The sequence below is a fragment of the Melospiza melodia genome, chromosome 2, assembly GCF_035770615.1.
Source record: "Melospiza melodia melodia isolate bMelMel2 chromosome 2, bMelMel2.pri, whole genome shotgun sequence".
Lineage (NCBI taxonomy): Eukaryota > Metazoa > Chordata > Aves > Passeriformes > Passerellidae > Melospiza > Melospiza melodia.
Genome location: NC_086195.1, coordinates 24,565,890 through 24,578,334, shown reverse-complemented (window position 1 = coordinate 24,578,334; position 12,445 = coordinate 24,565,890). Strand labels below are relative to the sequence as shown.

The 12,445-nt window shown below is 41.2% G+C and overlaps 1 protein-coding gene across 3 annotated transcripts; it reads right to left on the bottom strand.

Moving 5' to 3' along the window:
* Window positions 1-1,666: 1,666 nt before the first annotated feature.
* On the bottom strand, window positions 1,667-12,445 carry CCT8 (chaperonin containing TCP1 subunit 8). 3 transcript variants are annotated; one of them, XM_063148086.1, is made up of 16 exons: window positions 12,324-12,445; window positions 10,483-10,573; window positions 9,791-9,870; window positions 8,466-8,615; window positions 8,031-8,211; window positions 7,277-7,338; window positions 6,469-6,606; window positions 5,857-6,035; window positions 5,674-5,740; window positions 5,506-5,593; window positions 5,283-5,398; window positions 3,964-4,035; window positions 3,630-3,794; window positions 3,110-3,229; window positions 2,547-2,671; window positions 1,667-1,902 (listed from the first exon to the last, which is right to left on the bottom strand). In XM_063148086.1, exons 1-15 carry the CDS (start codon window positions 12,381-12,383, stop codon window positions 2,579-2,581), a joined length of 1,662 nt encoding a protein of 553 aa, XP_063004156.1. In that variant the 5' UTR covers window positions 12,384-12,445; the 3' UTR covers window positions 1,667-1,902; window positions 2,547-2,578. The 3 variants fall into 3 exon arrangements, with proteins under 3 accessions (XP_063004156.1, XP_063004155.1, XP_063004157.1); XM_063148085.1 differs by having other exon boundaries at window positions 2,573-2,671; XM_063148087.1 differs by lacking the exon at window positions 2,547-2,671.

Here is a 12,445-nt window from a genome sequence, read left to right as displayed (position 1 = left end):
GTTTGCAAATGCTCCAGGAATTCTTTTGCCGATGCTTTGGCAAGGCTGAGTGCTTGGCCCACTCTCACTACACGGAGTCCCATGTAACCTTTCCACACAGCAGGCATAAGGACCAGTAGTCCTGCACTGACTTGTAACTTGGAAGTTCCCTTCTCCACAAGCTTCATGCTGGCTTTCATGTGAATAAAATCTTGTCTGCCACGCTAGAGCAGCAGCTGCTTGCATTCAGTGCATTTTTCACAACAGCCTTACTAAGAAATGAGCATCTTGTTCTTGTAACCCTGAGCCATCAGCAGTGGCCCTTGTGCAGCTGACTACAGCAGTATGCCAATCCTTCTGAAAACTTGCTGAGTTTATTTTTCAGCCTCACCAACAACTGACTATAAAGCCAGCATTAGTAGAGCTGTTGTATGGCAGCCTTATTTGGGCATAAGATAGCTCCAGACTTGATTTAGCCTTCCACTCCCTTCTGGTTGTAAGATAGAGTAGCTTTGGCAAGAGTAGTAAAAGGATTAATTATTGAAGTGGCTTGGATTTCAAGTGCGGTTCTCCTTTCAAGCTACTTGGAGACACATAAGCTGTTTACTTCCTAAGATTAATCTTAACAGAGGGCTTCAGCTGAAAGATTCCAGTCCTCTGCATCATGCTGGCTAGTGCTGCTCAGCATTTATTTTTAAGGTCATTAGAATGTGATGCAGTTCACTGCTGCCAGGATGCCCTTTTGAGAGCACGGGGAATTAAAAGAGTGAGGTGAAAGATGCAAGTCAAAAAAATGAATCATAGAATCATAAATTGGTTTTTGTGGGAAAGGACCTTAAAGATCATCCAGTTCCAAACCCCTGCCATGAGCAGGGACATCTCCCACTAGACCAGGTTGCTCCAAACCCCATCCAGTCTGGCATTGAACACTTCCAGGCATGGGGCAGATACAGCATGTCTGGGCAACCTGTGCCAGGGCCTCACCACCCTCACAGTGGATAATTTCTTCTTGGGTATCAACCCTAAATTTCCCCTATATTTCAGTTTGAAGGCATTCCCCTTTGTAAGGTCACTATATTCCCTGATGCAGAGTCCCCCTCCAGCTTCCCAGTAACCTCCTTCAGACACTGGAAGGTGCTGTAAGGTTTCCACACAACCTTCTCTTCTCCAGGCTGCACAGCCCTGACTTTTTGTGCCCCTGTCCATAGGGAAGGGGCTCAGTCCCCCATCAACTTGGTGACCCTCCTCTGGACTCCTTTTAACAGTGCTCTGTCTCTCTTATGTTTGAGGCACCACATCTGTACACAGTGCTCCAAGTGGGGTCTCAGGAAAGGGGATACTTAATGCAGGAGACCTGCTGCCAACACTTATTATTTCAACATCCATTTGACTGTTTACACTCAGGTACTGGCACAAATAAGAGCACAAAGAGCCACAATTGTGGCTCATGAGCTCCCTGCAGCAGGCTCATGGTCACCCTCCCTGCACATTGAGTCTCTTGTGCCTGCAACAGGAATTGGTATGTGACCTGCCACTCCTGAGAAGTTCTGCCTCCCTCTTCATGGGGAGAGAGCATCAGGCAGCCAGCCAAGGGTCAGCCCATCACACCCACAGTGTCATTCATGCCCTACACATTCACAAATTGGGAACGACAGGTCATGCCAGCTCCAAATGAAGTAAGTCAACATTTTAACAGTGAGTATGTTTATTGAGGTGTTTGAAGTTCTGCACTCCAGTGGACACTGTTCATAATTTAAAGGCAAGAGCAAAACACTGTGACAGGCTCCAACTGGGATATTAAAAAACTCACAAAATCATGTCACTTAAGAAATACAGTTAAATTGTTCAATCATTTTGGTCTTCATCCCAGTCTTTCTTTCCTGATGGAGGTTTTGGGCCACCAGCTGGTTTTGCCATAATGATCTTGAAGAGAATAGAGAAGCAGAAAAAGCTAATATTAAAATCAGGCTTGTACACCCTTCTCCTACAGCTGCATAATGCTGACTGCTAGCATTCACTACATCCATGCAATTTCCCTACTCTGAACCCAAGCCAGTGAATATCCATCTAACTGAGATACAAATAACTTTTTTTTTTTTTTTTTTTTTTGAGAATGGTAGAGGCTGAGCCCTGATACAGTAAAAAAGGTATTTTACCTCATTTTTGCATGCAAAGTAAGACTTCAGTTAGTCTGCAGAAAGTGAGTGCTTAAATAGGCCAACAGCAGACTAGTTTACAGGGTGCACACTACAGCAAGGATTATCAAAGCCATTGTTCTTCAGTTATTGTCTCCAAGTATCACACTTTAAAACCATGAAGTCCATCAGTCCCACCACGTTAAAGCTCATTATCTGCCCTGGCTACATGGACAAGTAAGGCAAATCTGAACTTGCACTTATCATCCCTTCCATGAAAATCTGGATTCAGGAGCAGAATCCATTAGCAAAGGGCACAAATACAGGATGTAGCAATCAGCACACAGCAGAAGACAGCAGTGTTAGGTGTTCTCAAGGAGCATACAACCTCCATGTGCTTGTCAATGAACTCATGCATGCACTCACAGATACCTGTCTGCTAGAGACACAGAGCTTACTGCACTCTAGTTTTCAGGCTCATCTTTCCAGTCATCCTTATCCCAATGTCCTTGTTGCTTAGGGGCTTTTGGACCGCCTGCTGTTTTTGCCATAATAATCTACAAAAATTTTACATGCAAATTCATTTTTGCTGAAGTTTCACAAAATAATGAAAGATTTTTATCCTCGAGACGGTAACCTCTATTTTTCCTAAAAATTGGATTTTCATGTAAAAATATAGGAGAGAAGTTTCTTCTACTAAAGGTTGTTCTTATAGAAGATAGGGTCACTCTCTGGATACAAATATAAACTGTCTTCAAAATACCAACAAAATCTTTAAAAAACAATATCCTAACAAACATTAATTGTACTGCAATAGAAGCAGCCACATTCCAGATTACAAGTTCTTGAACAAATGCCTTCCTGGTTTCCAGAAATGAACAAACCACATTTTCAAGTAGCATTATGTTTACACCTTGCATTTGCAGGAGATTCCACCTATTTGCAGGAGGGTTCTGCCAGGTATTAATTCAGCACCTAAATGCACATAAACTTACCTGATCAACCCTTAGGACAGTTACTGCTGCATTTGTAGCTAGCTTGATACCCCAGAATTTCCCAAGATATGTGTCCAACACACCAGCTTCCAACATGTCCTTCACTGCAGCAGCTTCAGCCTGTCAGATGGGGAAAAAAGATCATTCAAAACCTTCTCAGGTTTTCACCTAGCAAGGTGGTATCACTTTTCTAATCTCATCCTCTCCCTTTAGAAAACCTTCATTCCTAAACCATTAGGAGGAAGACAGAGTCAGTAATTTCTGAAGACCTACTGCCTGTCACATTAGTTCAGTATCCCATTCCACCTCTGACATAAGGCCATTATACTATACTGGACTGAACTGTTTGCTGATAAAAAGAACATGTAAGGATTTCAGTTCCAAAAAGTTATTATTCTAAACTGTGCAACACACAGCTCCCAGCAATTTAAAATAATCTATAAATACTTCATACTGATAGAAGTACTATAAAGTATAACCCTGCACTGCAAGGCAACAAGTAACATCAGAGACTATTTACCTCAATATCAAATCCAACATTCTTCTTCCCTTCCTGATGCATGGCATAAAGTTTGGAGATGACCTCATTGGCCTTTACTCCAGAGTTTTCTGCCAGTGCTCGAGGAATGGCTTCAAATGCCTCAGCAAACTTCTTGATGGCATACTGGTCAAGCCCAGGACAAGTCTAAAATGAAGGTGAAAACCACGTTAGCATTTCAAAAACTGTAAGACTGGGAGGCATTCCCCCCCCCACTTGTTATTACACACATATGTATGTTGGTATGAAATAATATTTGTATTTCTGGTAAGATGTGTGTGTGAAGATGAAAAGCCAAGAAGCCTGTTTGCCTCACCTCTCCATAAGATGTGATCTGCTTGGCTAATTCAATCTCTGTCGCACCACCTCCAGGAACAAGGCGTTTATCCTGTGGAAAGACCACACCCAAACACAATGTTTTCTTAAAGCATCTATTGCTTCTTATTTTTTTAGGATTTTTCTAGTCTATCAAGAATGCAACAGAACTTTATTCCACACAGACTTGTTAACAATCCACTTCAGAACAAACATGCATTATAAGGGAAATCTACCAGGATTTACTCATTCACTCCAATGTCTTTCAAGAAAAACAGCTTCTTTGTAAAAACCAAAATAATAATGCAGAGGGTTTTGTGTATCAGATTTTTTAAAAAAAAAACTTCAACTCCCGGTTAACTGTAACAGCATTCCTAGATTTTCTCATTTTTTCCATTATTTTTGTGGGAAATATCATCCAGGAAACCAATCCACTGTACACTAAGTTTAATATCTCAACAGGTGTTACAAGGTGTTGGGACTTTTTGTTTTGTTTTCTTGCATTTTAAATTAAGCATTTTGTACATCCTTTGGCAAACCAGAATTTACTTATTAACTCTGGTCTCTTAGCCCACAAAGTAATTATCATAAATCTCAAAACAGGACAACTCCTGGAGACAATCACAAATGCACAGCATTTCTGTACTCAAAACCAATGTCCATGTCTTGGTATGTAGAGGATATTAAGATTCTAACAGTTTTAACAATTTTTGCATGCTGTTTTCCAAGTAAATACAGGAACATTTCATTTTGTATAAAAAGAAGAAAAATTAAATAATAATATTTAAGACCACATAATCTGTTCACACAAAAAAATCCTCTGTAAAACCGAGTTCTTCCATCCATAAAAACCTACCTGCATTATGTGGAGGAAGCATGAATTATCACCAATGAACTAGAAACTGAGTCTGCAACCAAACAGTTTCTCCTGATCCCAAGTGACAAAGCTATCTAGCTTTTCTTCTGTCCCTGGTTTCCAAGGAACATAACAAAGCATTTAGGGAGTAAGTAAAAAAGAGCTGACTGTCTTTAAAAAGTGGTAAAGGTAATCCACCTCCAAGCACTCACTCATTAGTGGAAAACTGAGTGCAGTCCATGTTAAACACCACCTTCTATGCCCCCTGTGTTCACAACAAGAGCTGTTTCCCTGCACAGCCCTCCACACCTCAGTACCACACAGCCACTCTCCAGCTCCAGAAGGCACCTAGGCAGGTTAATATCTCCTGCCTGTGGTAGCAAATGAGCTCAGAGCAGGCTCAAGCCTTGCCTCAAACTGACCTACTGCTCACTTTTGATAACCCAAGTGTTCTCATTACTCACCCTTGTGAGCACTTTGAAAGTATTGACACCATCATCCACGGCTCTCTCTATGTCATCCATCAGATTGTCTGTAGATCCACGAATGAGGATAGTGGAAATGGCTCCATCCTCCTTTTCTGTTCAGAGACATGCATTACTGAATTAATTCATTAATCTTATATCCAAAACACATACAATCACACTTTAGAACAGCAGTGTGAGCAGTTCTACAAAACATACATACCATGCTTAAACACCACAACCTGTGTATCCCCAACCTCTGATAAATACACACTGTGGCAGTGACCCATTTCTTCAAGAGTGGGGGGAGTCTAGAAAGAAAAACGTGAGTTAAGAACTGAACCTGCTCATCAGTTCTCATCCTCCTGCACCTCATTTGGGAGGTACATACCAGTCTGGGTAGGGCTGTTGCACCAACAGTTTTGCACAGTCTTCTCAGGTCCCACTTGGAGTTCAACCTTTAAAAACAAGTTTCCATAACAATGTTAACACATGCAGAAGTATTGTCTTAACTTGGCAAGTACATTTCATAAATCTGGTAGTCCAGATGTGTTAATGCTCTCCTAGTACTTACCTTACTAACATGAGATTGTACTTGTTGGCATAATGAAGAGCCATATCTGCCACTTTGCCACCTGTCACTACTACATTTGCACCACTATCAGCAATGGCCTTGACTTGCAAATCCATTAGATTTTCTTCTCCTTTACTGAAATTCATCAGTTCTTCAGCATTCTTTATTAGGACGGTGCCCTAGTAAAACACATACACTGTTAAAATTCAGCATTAAACCACATAGCTACAAGTTTCTGACAAACCATTTTGTCTCCCAACCCATATGTAAAACTTAAGTCATCCTGTTTTGTAATACTGACATGCTCCCCAAGCAACAGGGTAAAACAAGAGGGAAAAAAAAAAAAGGAATTCACCAGGCAATTCTAGACAACCTTGGGGTTCAGAAATTCAAGCCATAGTTTGGCTCAAATGACCCAAAAAAATCAAAACCATCTCCCCTATCTGAAAAACCCTGTGAAGCAATCAAGGTTCAGAACTTTTCTATACTAAGAAAATCAATATTCACCAAAGTATCTCAATCACCAAGTGTCAACAATATTTATAGTTAAGTCTAAAAATAAGAGCACATATGCATAAATAGAGATGTAACTTATTTTGAGCTATAACATACCTTAGTTTCAGTTATCATACCATCAAAAGGGCAGGAATACACAGCTATTTTTGCATCTTTGACAGAAGTAACATCTCCTTCAGTTTCTTTTTTAAAAACCATGCCATGCAGTACTGAGGAAGCAGAAATACCAGCACCCTGAAAGGAAATAAATGGAATCTGAGACTCTTTACAAGGGCAAGTAGTGATGGGACAAGGGAGAATGGTTTCTCACTGAAAGAAAGTAAGTTTAGATAAATATCAGGGAAAAATTCTTCCCTGTGAGGGAGGTGAGGCCCTGGCAGCCCAGAGAAACTGTGGCTTCCCCATCCCTGGAAGTGTTCAAGGCCAGGCTGGACAGAGCTTGGAGCGCTCTGGTCTAGTGGAAGATGTCTCTGCTCATGGTAGGGGGCTGGAACTGGAACTGAGTGATCTTTAAGACACATTCCAGCCCAAACCAAACTGTTCTTTGATTCTATGAATGGGAGAACATTGTATTACTGACCATTTGTGGTCAGAAAGCTTCACTACTCTGCCTGAAAAGCAGACCTCACAAGCATTTGGATTTAACACCCTAGGTATAAGCCTTCAGCCCATTCAGCAACAACAAACATTGTCTAACAGGTTCCCATTTTAGATTACTTCCAATATTAATGATTTTTGTTTCTGAATGCTGCTACTGGGCACTAAACATGAGAAAGACTAGTTTCCAAAATTTAATACACCTGCCACAACAACATTAGAAAAGACTCTCTGGAAGTTCAAAGATTAACCCTCATTACACTATTTACCTTAATAATTACAGTAAAGCCAGCTACTTCAAACTTACCACAATTTTGCACACTCTGATATTATCAACATTGAAATGACCAGAATCAGGAAGAATAGAAACTGGGGAAAAAAAAGAAGAAAAATAATGAATATGTCCTGCCTTATGACTAAAGTAGAACAATGACACCATAAATAATGCCTGGAATTTTTCTGAAATTTTAATTTCAGTAGTTTGAGATATCTGCCTAAATTCAAGATACAACCTGCTAATAACTGGCATAAAGAGAAAGAGAAATTTTGTTTTTACAAAGTAATAATCAGAATGAAACATTTATTCAGGCTGCTCAGTTAATTAAGTTCAAATATGCATTGATATAGGTGGAGTCAAGAGGTAAATCTAATCCAGAGTATTTAGAGAAATCACTGGAATTAAAAATGAAGGTTTTATCCCAAAAATCTAAAGGGATAACAATTCAACAGAACTACGGTCTTACTTGCATTGTTCTGTGCCTGAGACTAAAACCAGTTTATGTGAAGCACAATACGTGCACCTTATGATATAATAAGAGGGAGAAAGACAGATTTCTGTACTAAAAGGACTTGAAAGCTATTTCCAGAAATGCCTAGTAGGAAAGGCAAACCTTTCCTGAGCTACAATGCCAATGCAGAGTTCAATATGAAGAATATTACCCTCATTTCAGAGGTATTCTATCCAATCCAACCTGCTGAACTAACCCTACCTCCATTCTTCCATGAAATGTAAGGACCATACCCAAACCCACCCAGTGTTCAGCTGTTCCAGCCCCACTCACCACAGGCCTGAGCAATGAGCTTTGCCAAGAACCATTCATTGCCATACTGTTTGCTCATGACTGACGTGTACAACAAAGATGCCACCTCTTCAACATCTCGAAGGTTCTTTGCAGAACAGCACACCAGATCTGGAAGAATTTCTAGGGCTTTCTTGCAAGCCTTTTCATATCCTTCAATCACCTGTGCAGCAAACAGTAAATATTCACTACAAGACTTCACACTGCTTTTAACTGCTTTTCAAATAGCCATAAAACTTTAACAGATGCAAAAGTTTACGAGGGAAGCAAGCAATCACACATGGTTTCCCTTGAAACATCTTCATGTAAAAATGAGGTGGGAAGAAAGCAGGTATTTCATATTATTATGACCCAAGAACACTGATCAGCAGCAATCTGGATTCAAGCTCTGTGAACTGTAATGAGAATGTAACTTGCCTCTGAGACAGATAACCCCATCCTCAGAAGGTCTTCTGCTAACTCCAGAAGAACTCCAGCAAAAACAAGGACAAAATTTGTTCCATCTCCAACCTCTTGTTCTTGCATGTGTGAAGCCATCACAAGCATTTTTGCAGCAGGATGCTGGACCTTTAAAAGAAGTTACACATCTTGGTGACTAACACACCACCTAAGACTGCAGCTTCAGGCATTTTCTATAATTCTTTCTAAGCTCTCTTATTTCAAATTGTACCTAGAGATATGAAGAATGCACAAAATTGGAAAAGAAAGCAGCACAGATATTCTTAATTGGCCAGCTTCTCTAGTAGGAAAAACCAGAAATATATATATAAAAAATCAGAGAACTGAACGTTGCCACTACAACATAAATTAGATATCCTTTGACATTGGTTCTGAGCTACTTTCACAGGATGCAGTGGCTCCACAACTGAGTTCTGTGACGGGAAAACACTCTGGAGTTTAGATCTTCAGATTGAATTCACGTGTAACACACAAAATACACATCTAAATAACAGTTTCATTTTAAGGGGGGAGAGTGTGGGAGGTTCTGCCTAAAGATTGCACTGCTTCACTTTTCTTTCAAAAAATTCAATAAAATACCACATTCCTGAATATTTATACCTGCCATTTTATACCAGAAAGTAACATGCAAAATATATTAGATTAGGTTACTAGTATGCAGATTATATTTTTTTAAAAACAGAACTGAGACTTCCACAGTTACTCTACTCAAAATGAACACCAATGCAATGTATTCAATAAGTAAATACTTCATACTTACATAATCTCTATAACGAAGTATAAAATTCAGTAAAATATTATTTGTGTTATGTAACAAATATAAATTTGAAGTCGTAGGAAGAATTAGGAAAGTCTTTTCATGCCTTCACAGTATCTACAGAAGGATGCTGCTAGAGCCTCAGGTTCTTAAATGCAATTGATGGGTTGAATTGCCAGTCAGGAGAACATGGCAAGCAACACCACTGGGAGATGAACTCAACAGCTGTGCCATGCAGACTTTTCCAAACCACTGCATTTCTAGACATATCCTCTTTTAATCCTACTGGTTCTGGGGGAAAGTAAGGAATTATTAAGCATCTCCTACAGTTATTCATGCTGCTTCACAAAAGAATTGTATTCTTCACTGTGGACCTCAAATTCAGTGAAAAAGTAAATGACTTCCAACGTGAGATAAGTAAATAATCTGTCAGAGTGACATTTCCTTACTGACAGTCAGAACCACAACAGCCCATGAGCAGAAACACTGGTCCACAACTGACATCATCTGAAGCAAGAAAACTTACCTCTAACTCTCTCAGGATAGTAGCAGCATCATTTGTAACAAAAAGCTTTTCCAGATGATTGATAACCATTTTGTTCATTCCTAAATGGGAAAACAAAAAAATTATAAAAATAATTCCGTATGCAAACAATATTAGGAAACAGAAACTGTTTCCTAACTTTCAGGTGTATCTTACACATTAAAATGGTTAGCTCTGTTTATAATTTCAGAACTCCAAAACATTTTTGTGAAATAACACTTGAAGTGTAGGACATGAAGGAAAAATCAGTAATTTCGGAGTAAACAGTTTTCTGTTCTGAAATATCAGCACATAATTTAATTAAATGATACAGGAGAATATTTTGTTTCCATATATCTGACTGAACAAGACTATGTTCACTATGATTACCCACAATGTTATCATGCTTCCTTTAATTTTTATGCTTTTTCATATATTTTATACCATGTTTCAAAGAGAATACAGTAACTGCTACAACAACCTGGCAAAAGCAGACACTGAGCATAACTCCAGAGCTGTCAAAAAAAAAAATCTGTTTTCTACAGTCACAAAGAAATGGTCACATATTTGCAGTTTTAGAGCAAGTCCAATGTGTTTCCCCCAGAAACAAACAGCTGCTTCTTTGTCAGGGTATGTTTAGCCTCCAAACATAACATCTGTCTCAAAATGCAGCAATAATTTCAGGATTTATTTACCATTTGGTCCATATGCTGTACGGGTGGTTTGAGCAAGTTCCTTGCATGCCTGGATGTTTCTATAGACAGCTTCTTCCAGTCCTGAATAATGCTAAAGAGAACAATGACTGATCAGAATTAGGCTAACAAAAAAAAGTGATGAACTAGCAATTTCTCATCAAAGCAGTGTCAATCTACTGAGTCCCTCAAAGTTATTAATCCTTATTAATATACATTTTATATTTCACATACAGTTTGAACAGACACCAAACCTTACCCAAAGACAGCAAGAACTAGTGTGCACACCTTCTCAACTAGGCAGCTCAGCAGGCACAAAAAGCTTCCAAAGAGAAAATCTGAACAGTGACTTGACTTGCAATACAGGTTGCATCCCTTCAGCCTTCTAAAAACGTTTTGTGACATGCCAAAAAGAAGCAGAAAACAACCAAGACCCAGCTGGAGAGGGGCAAGGGTTTCTGTACATGCTTCTTTACTCACACCTTTGTATGGTACAAAAATAATTTAACTCAGTTCTATGTTCAAAACGTACAGTTTGAAAATTCAGAAGCAGAATGATTAAGCAAAATATCTGTGCTTGAGAAGGCAATCAGCCTGGCTTCAGTTTGAAAACCTTGAGACAAGATGGGATCCCCAGAAAGGGCCTTAAGAAAGAAAAAGCAGGATAAAAAGTACTGTGCAGCCTGTTAGAGAAGGGAGAAAAGTAGTAATAACCAAACATCTTAGATGGCCAGCTGCCTCCTCATTTTGCAGAAGACAACCCTTGCTGTTCTGGCCTTGAATTTTCTAACACTGAGGCCACTATGCTTCCCTGTTCTGCCCCTGCCCTGAATGTATGCCATTATTTGGCTCCAAGAAGGATTCTAAAAAGAAACACAAAGGGCTTTCAGAGCTGCTACCTTCACTCTTCTTTCTATTAAGTAGCAGCAAATGGAAAACTTTCCTATTTTCCCCTCTTTCTTGGAGAGAGGGACTTTGGGCCTGGAGAGACAGGACAAGGGGCAATGGCTTCACATTGAAAGAAAGTATGTTTAGTTTGTTAGGAAGCCCTGAAATTCTTCCCTATGAGGGTAGTGAGGCTCTGGCACAGATTTCCCAGAAAAGCTGCAGATGCACAACCGTGGAAATGTCCAAGACCAGATGGGGCTTGGAGCTAAATGATCTTTAAGGTCCCTTCCAACCCAAACTCTTCTATTGATTCTATGAATAAAAAAGAAAAAATGCCACACCTTCTCGCTTTCTGCCCACTTTTCAAAATAAGCTTCTCCTTTATTAACACACAGTCCTTCAACTCTACCAAAACCTTAATTACGTTCATGTTAAATACAGTGAAAACGGATTTATTGGAAAGGAAATGTACAGAAAACATTCCATTGTTCTGCATCGCTGACAAAGGTATCAGAAAAAAAATACAAGCAGAACGACCCGGATACCTCTGAGCAGCTTCAGCTACAGGCTGAACGTTGCTGCCCAGCCCCTGCCAGAGCTCTGGGAACAGCGTCGGGCCCTGGCGCATCCCCGAGGCCGGGATGCAGGGCAGGGCCGGGCCCCGGGCAGGGCGGGCACACGATCCCGGCCCGCAGAGATTTCTGGAAGGCCGCGTGCTCCGGGCACCGCCCCGCAGGACGGGCAGGCCCCGATCCCCGCAGCGCCCCGGGCAAGGAGCGGGGGGAGCCCCGGGCCGGGAGCGGGGCGCGGCCGAACCCCCCGGCCCCCGCCCCGCGGCACACGTGGTGCCGCCGGGCCCTGCCGGCCCGCCGCGGCTTTTCCCGCACCGCCACCCCGAGACTCCTCCCGCACCCGTCCGTCCATTTGTCCGCGCGTCCATCCAAAGGCGGCCTCACCTTCGCCCCCTCCTTGAGCATCTGGGCGAAGCCCGGGGCCTTGGGGACGTGCAGCGCCATCTCCGCTCCGCTCCGCTCCGTGCGCGGCTACGGCGGCGGCGGCGGGAGCGCGCGAGGCACGG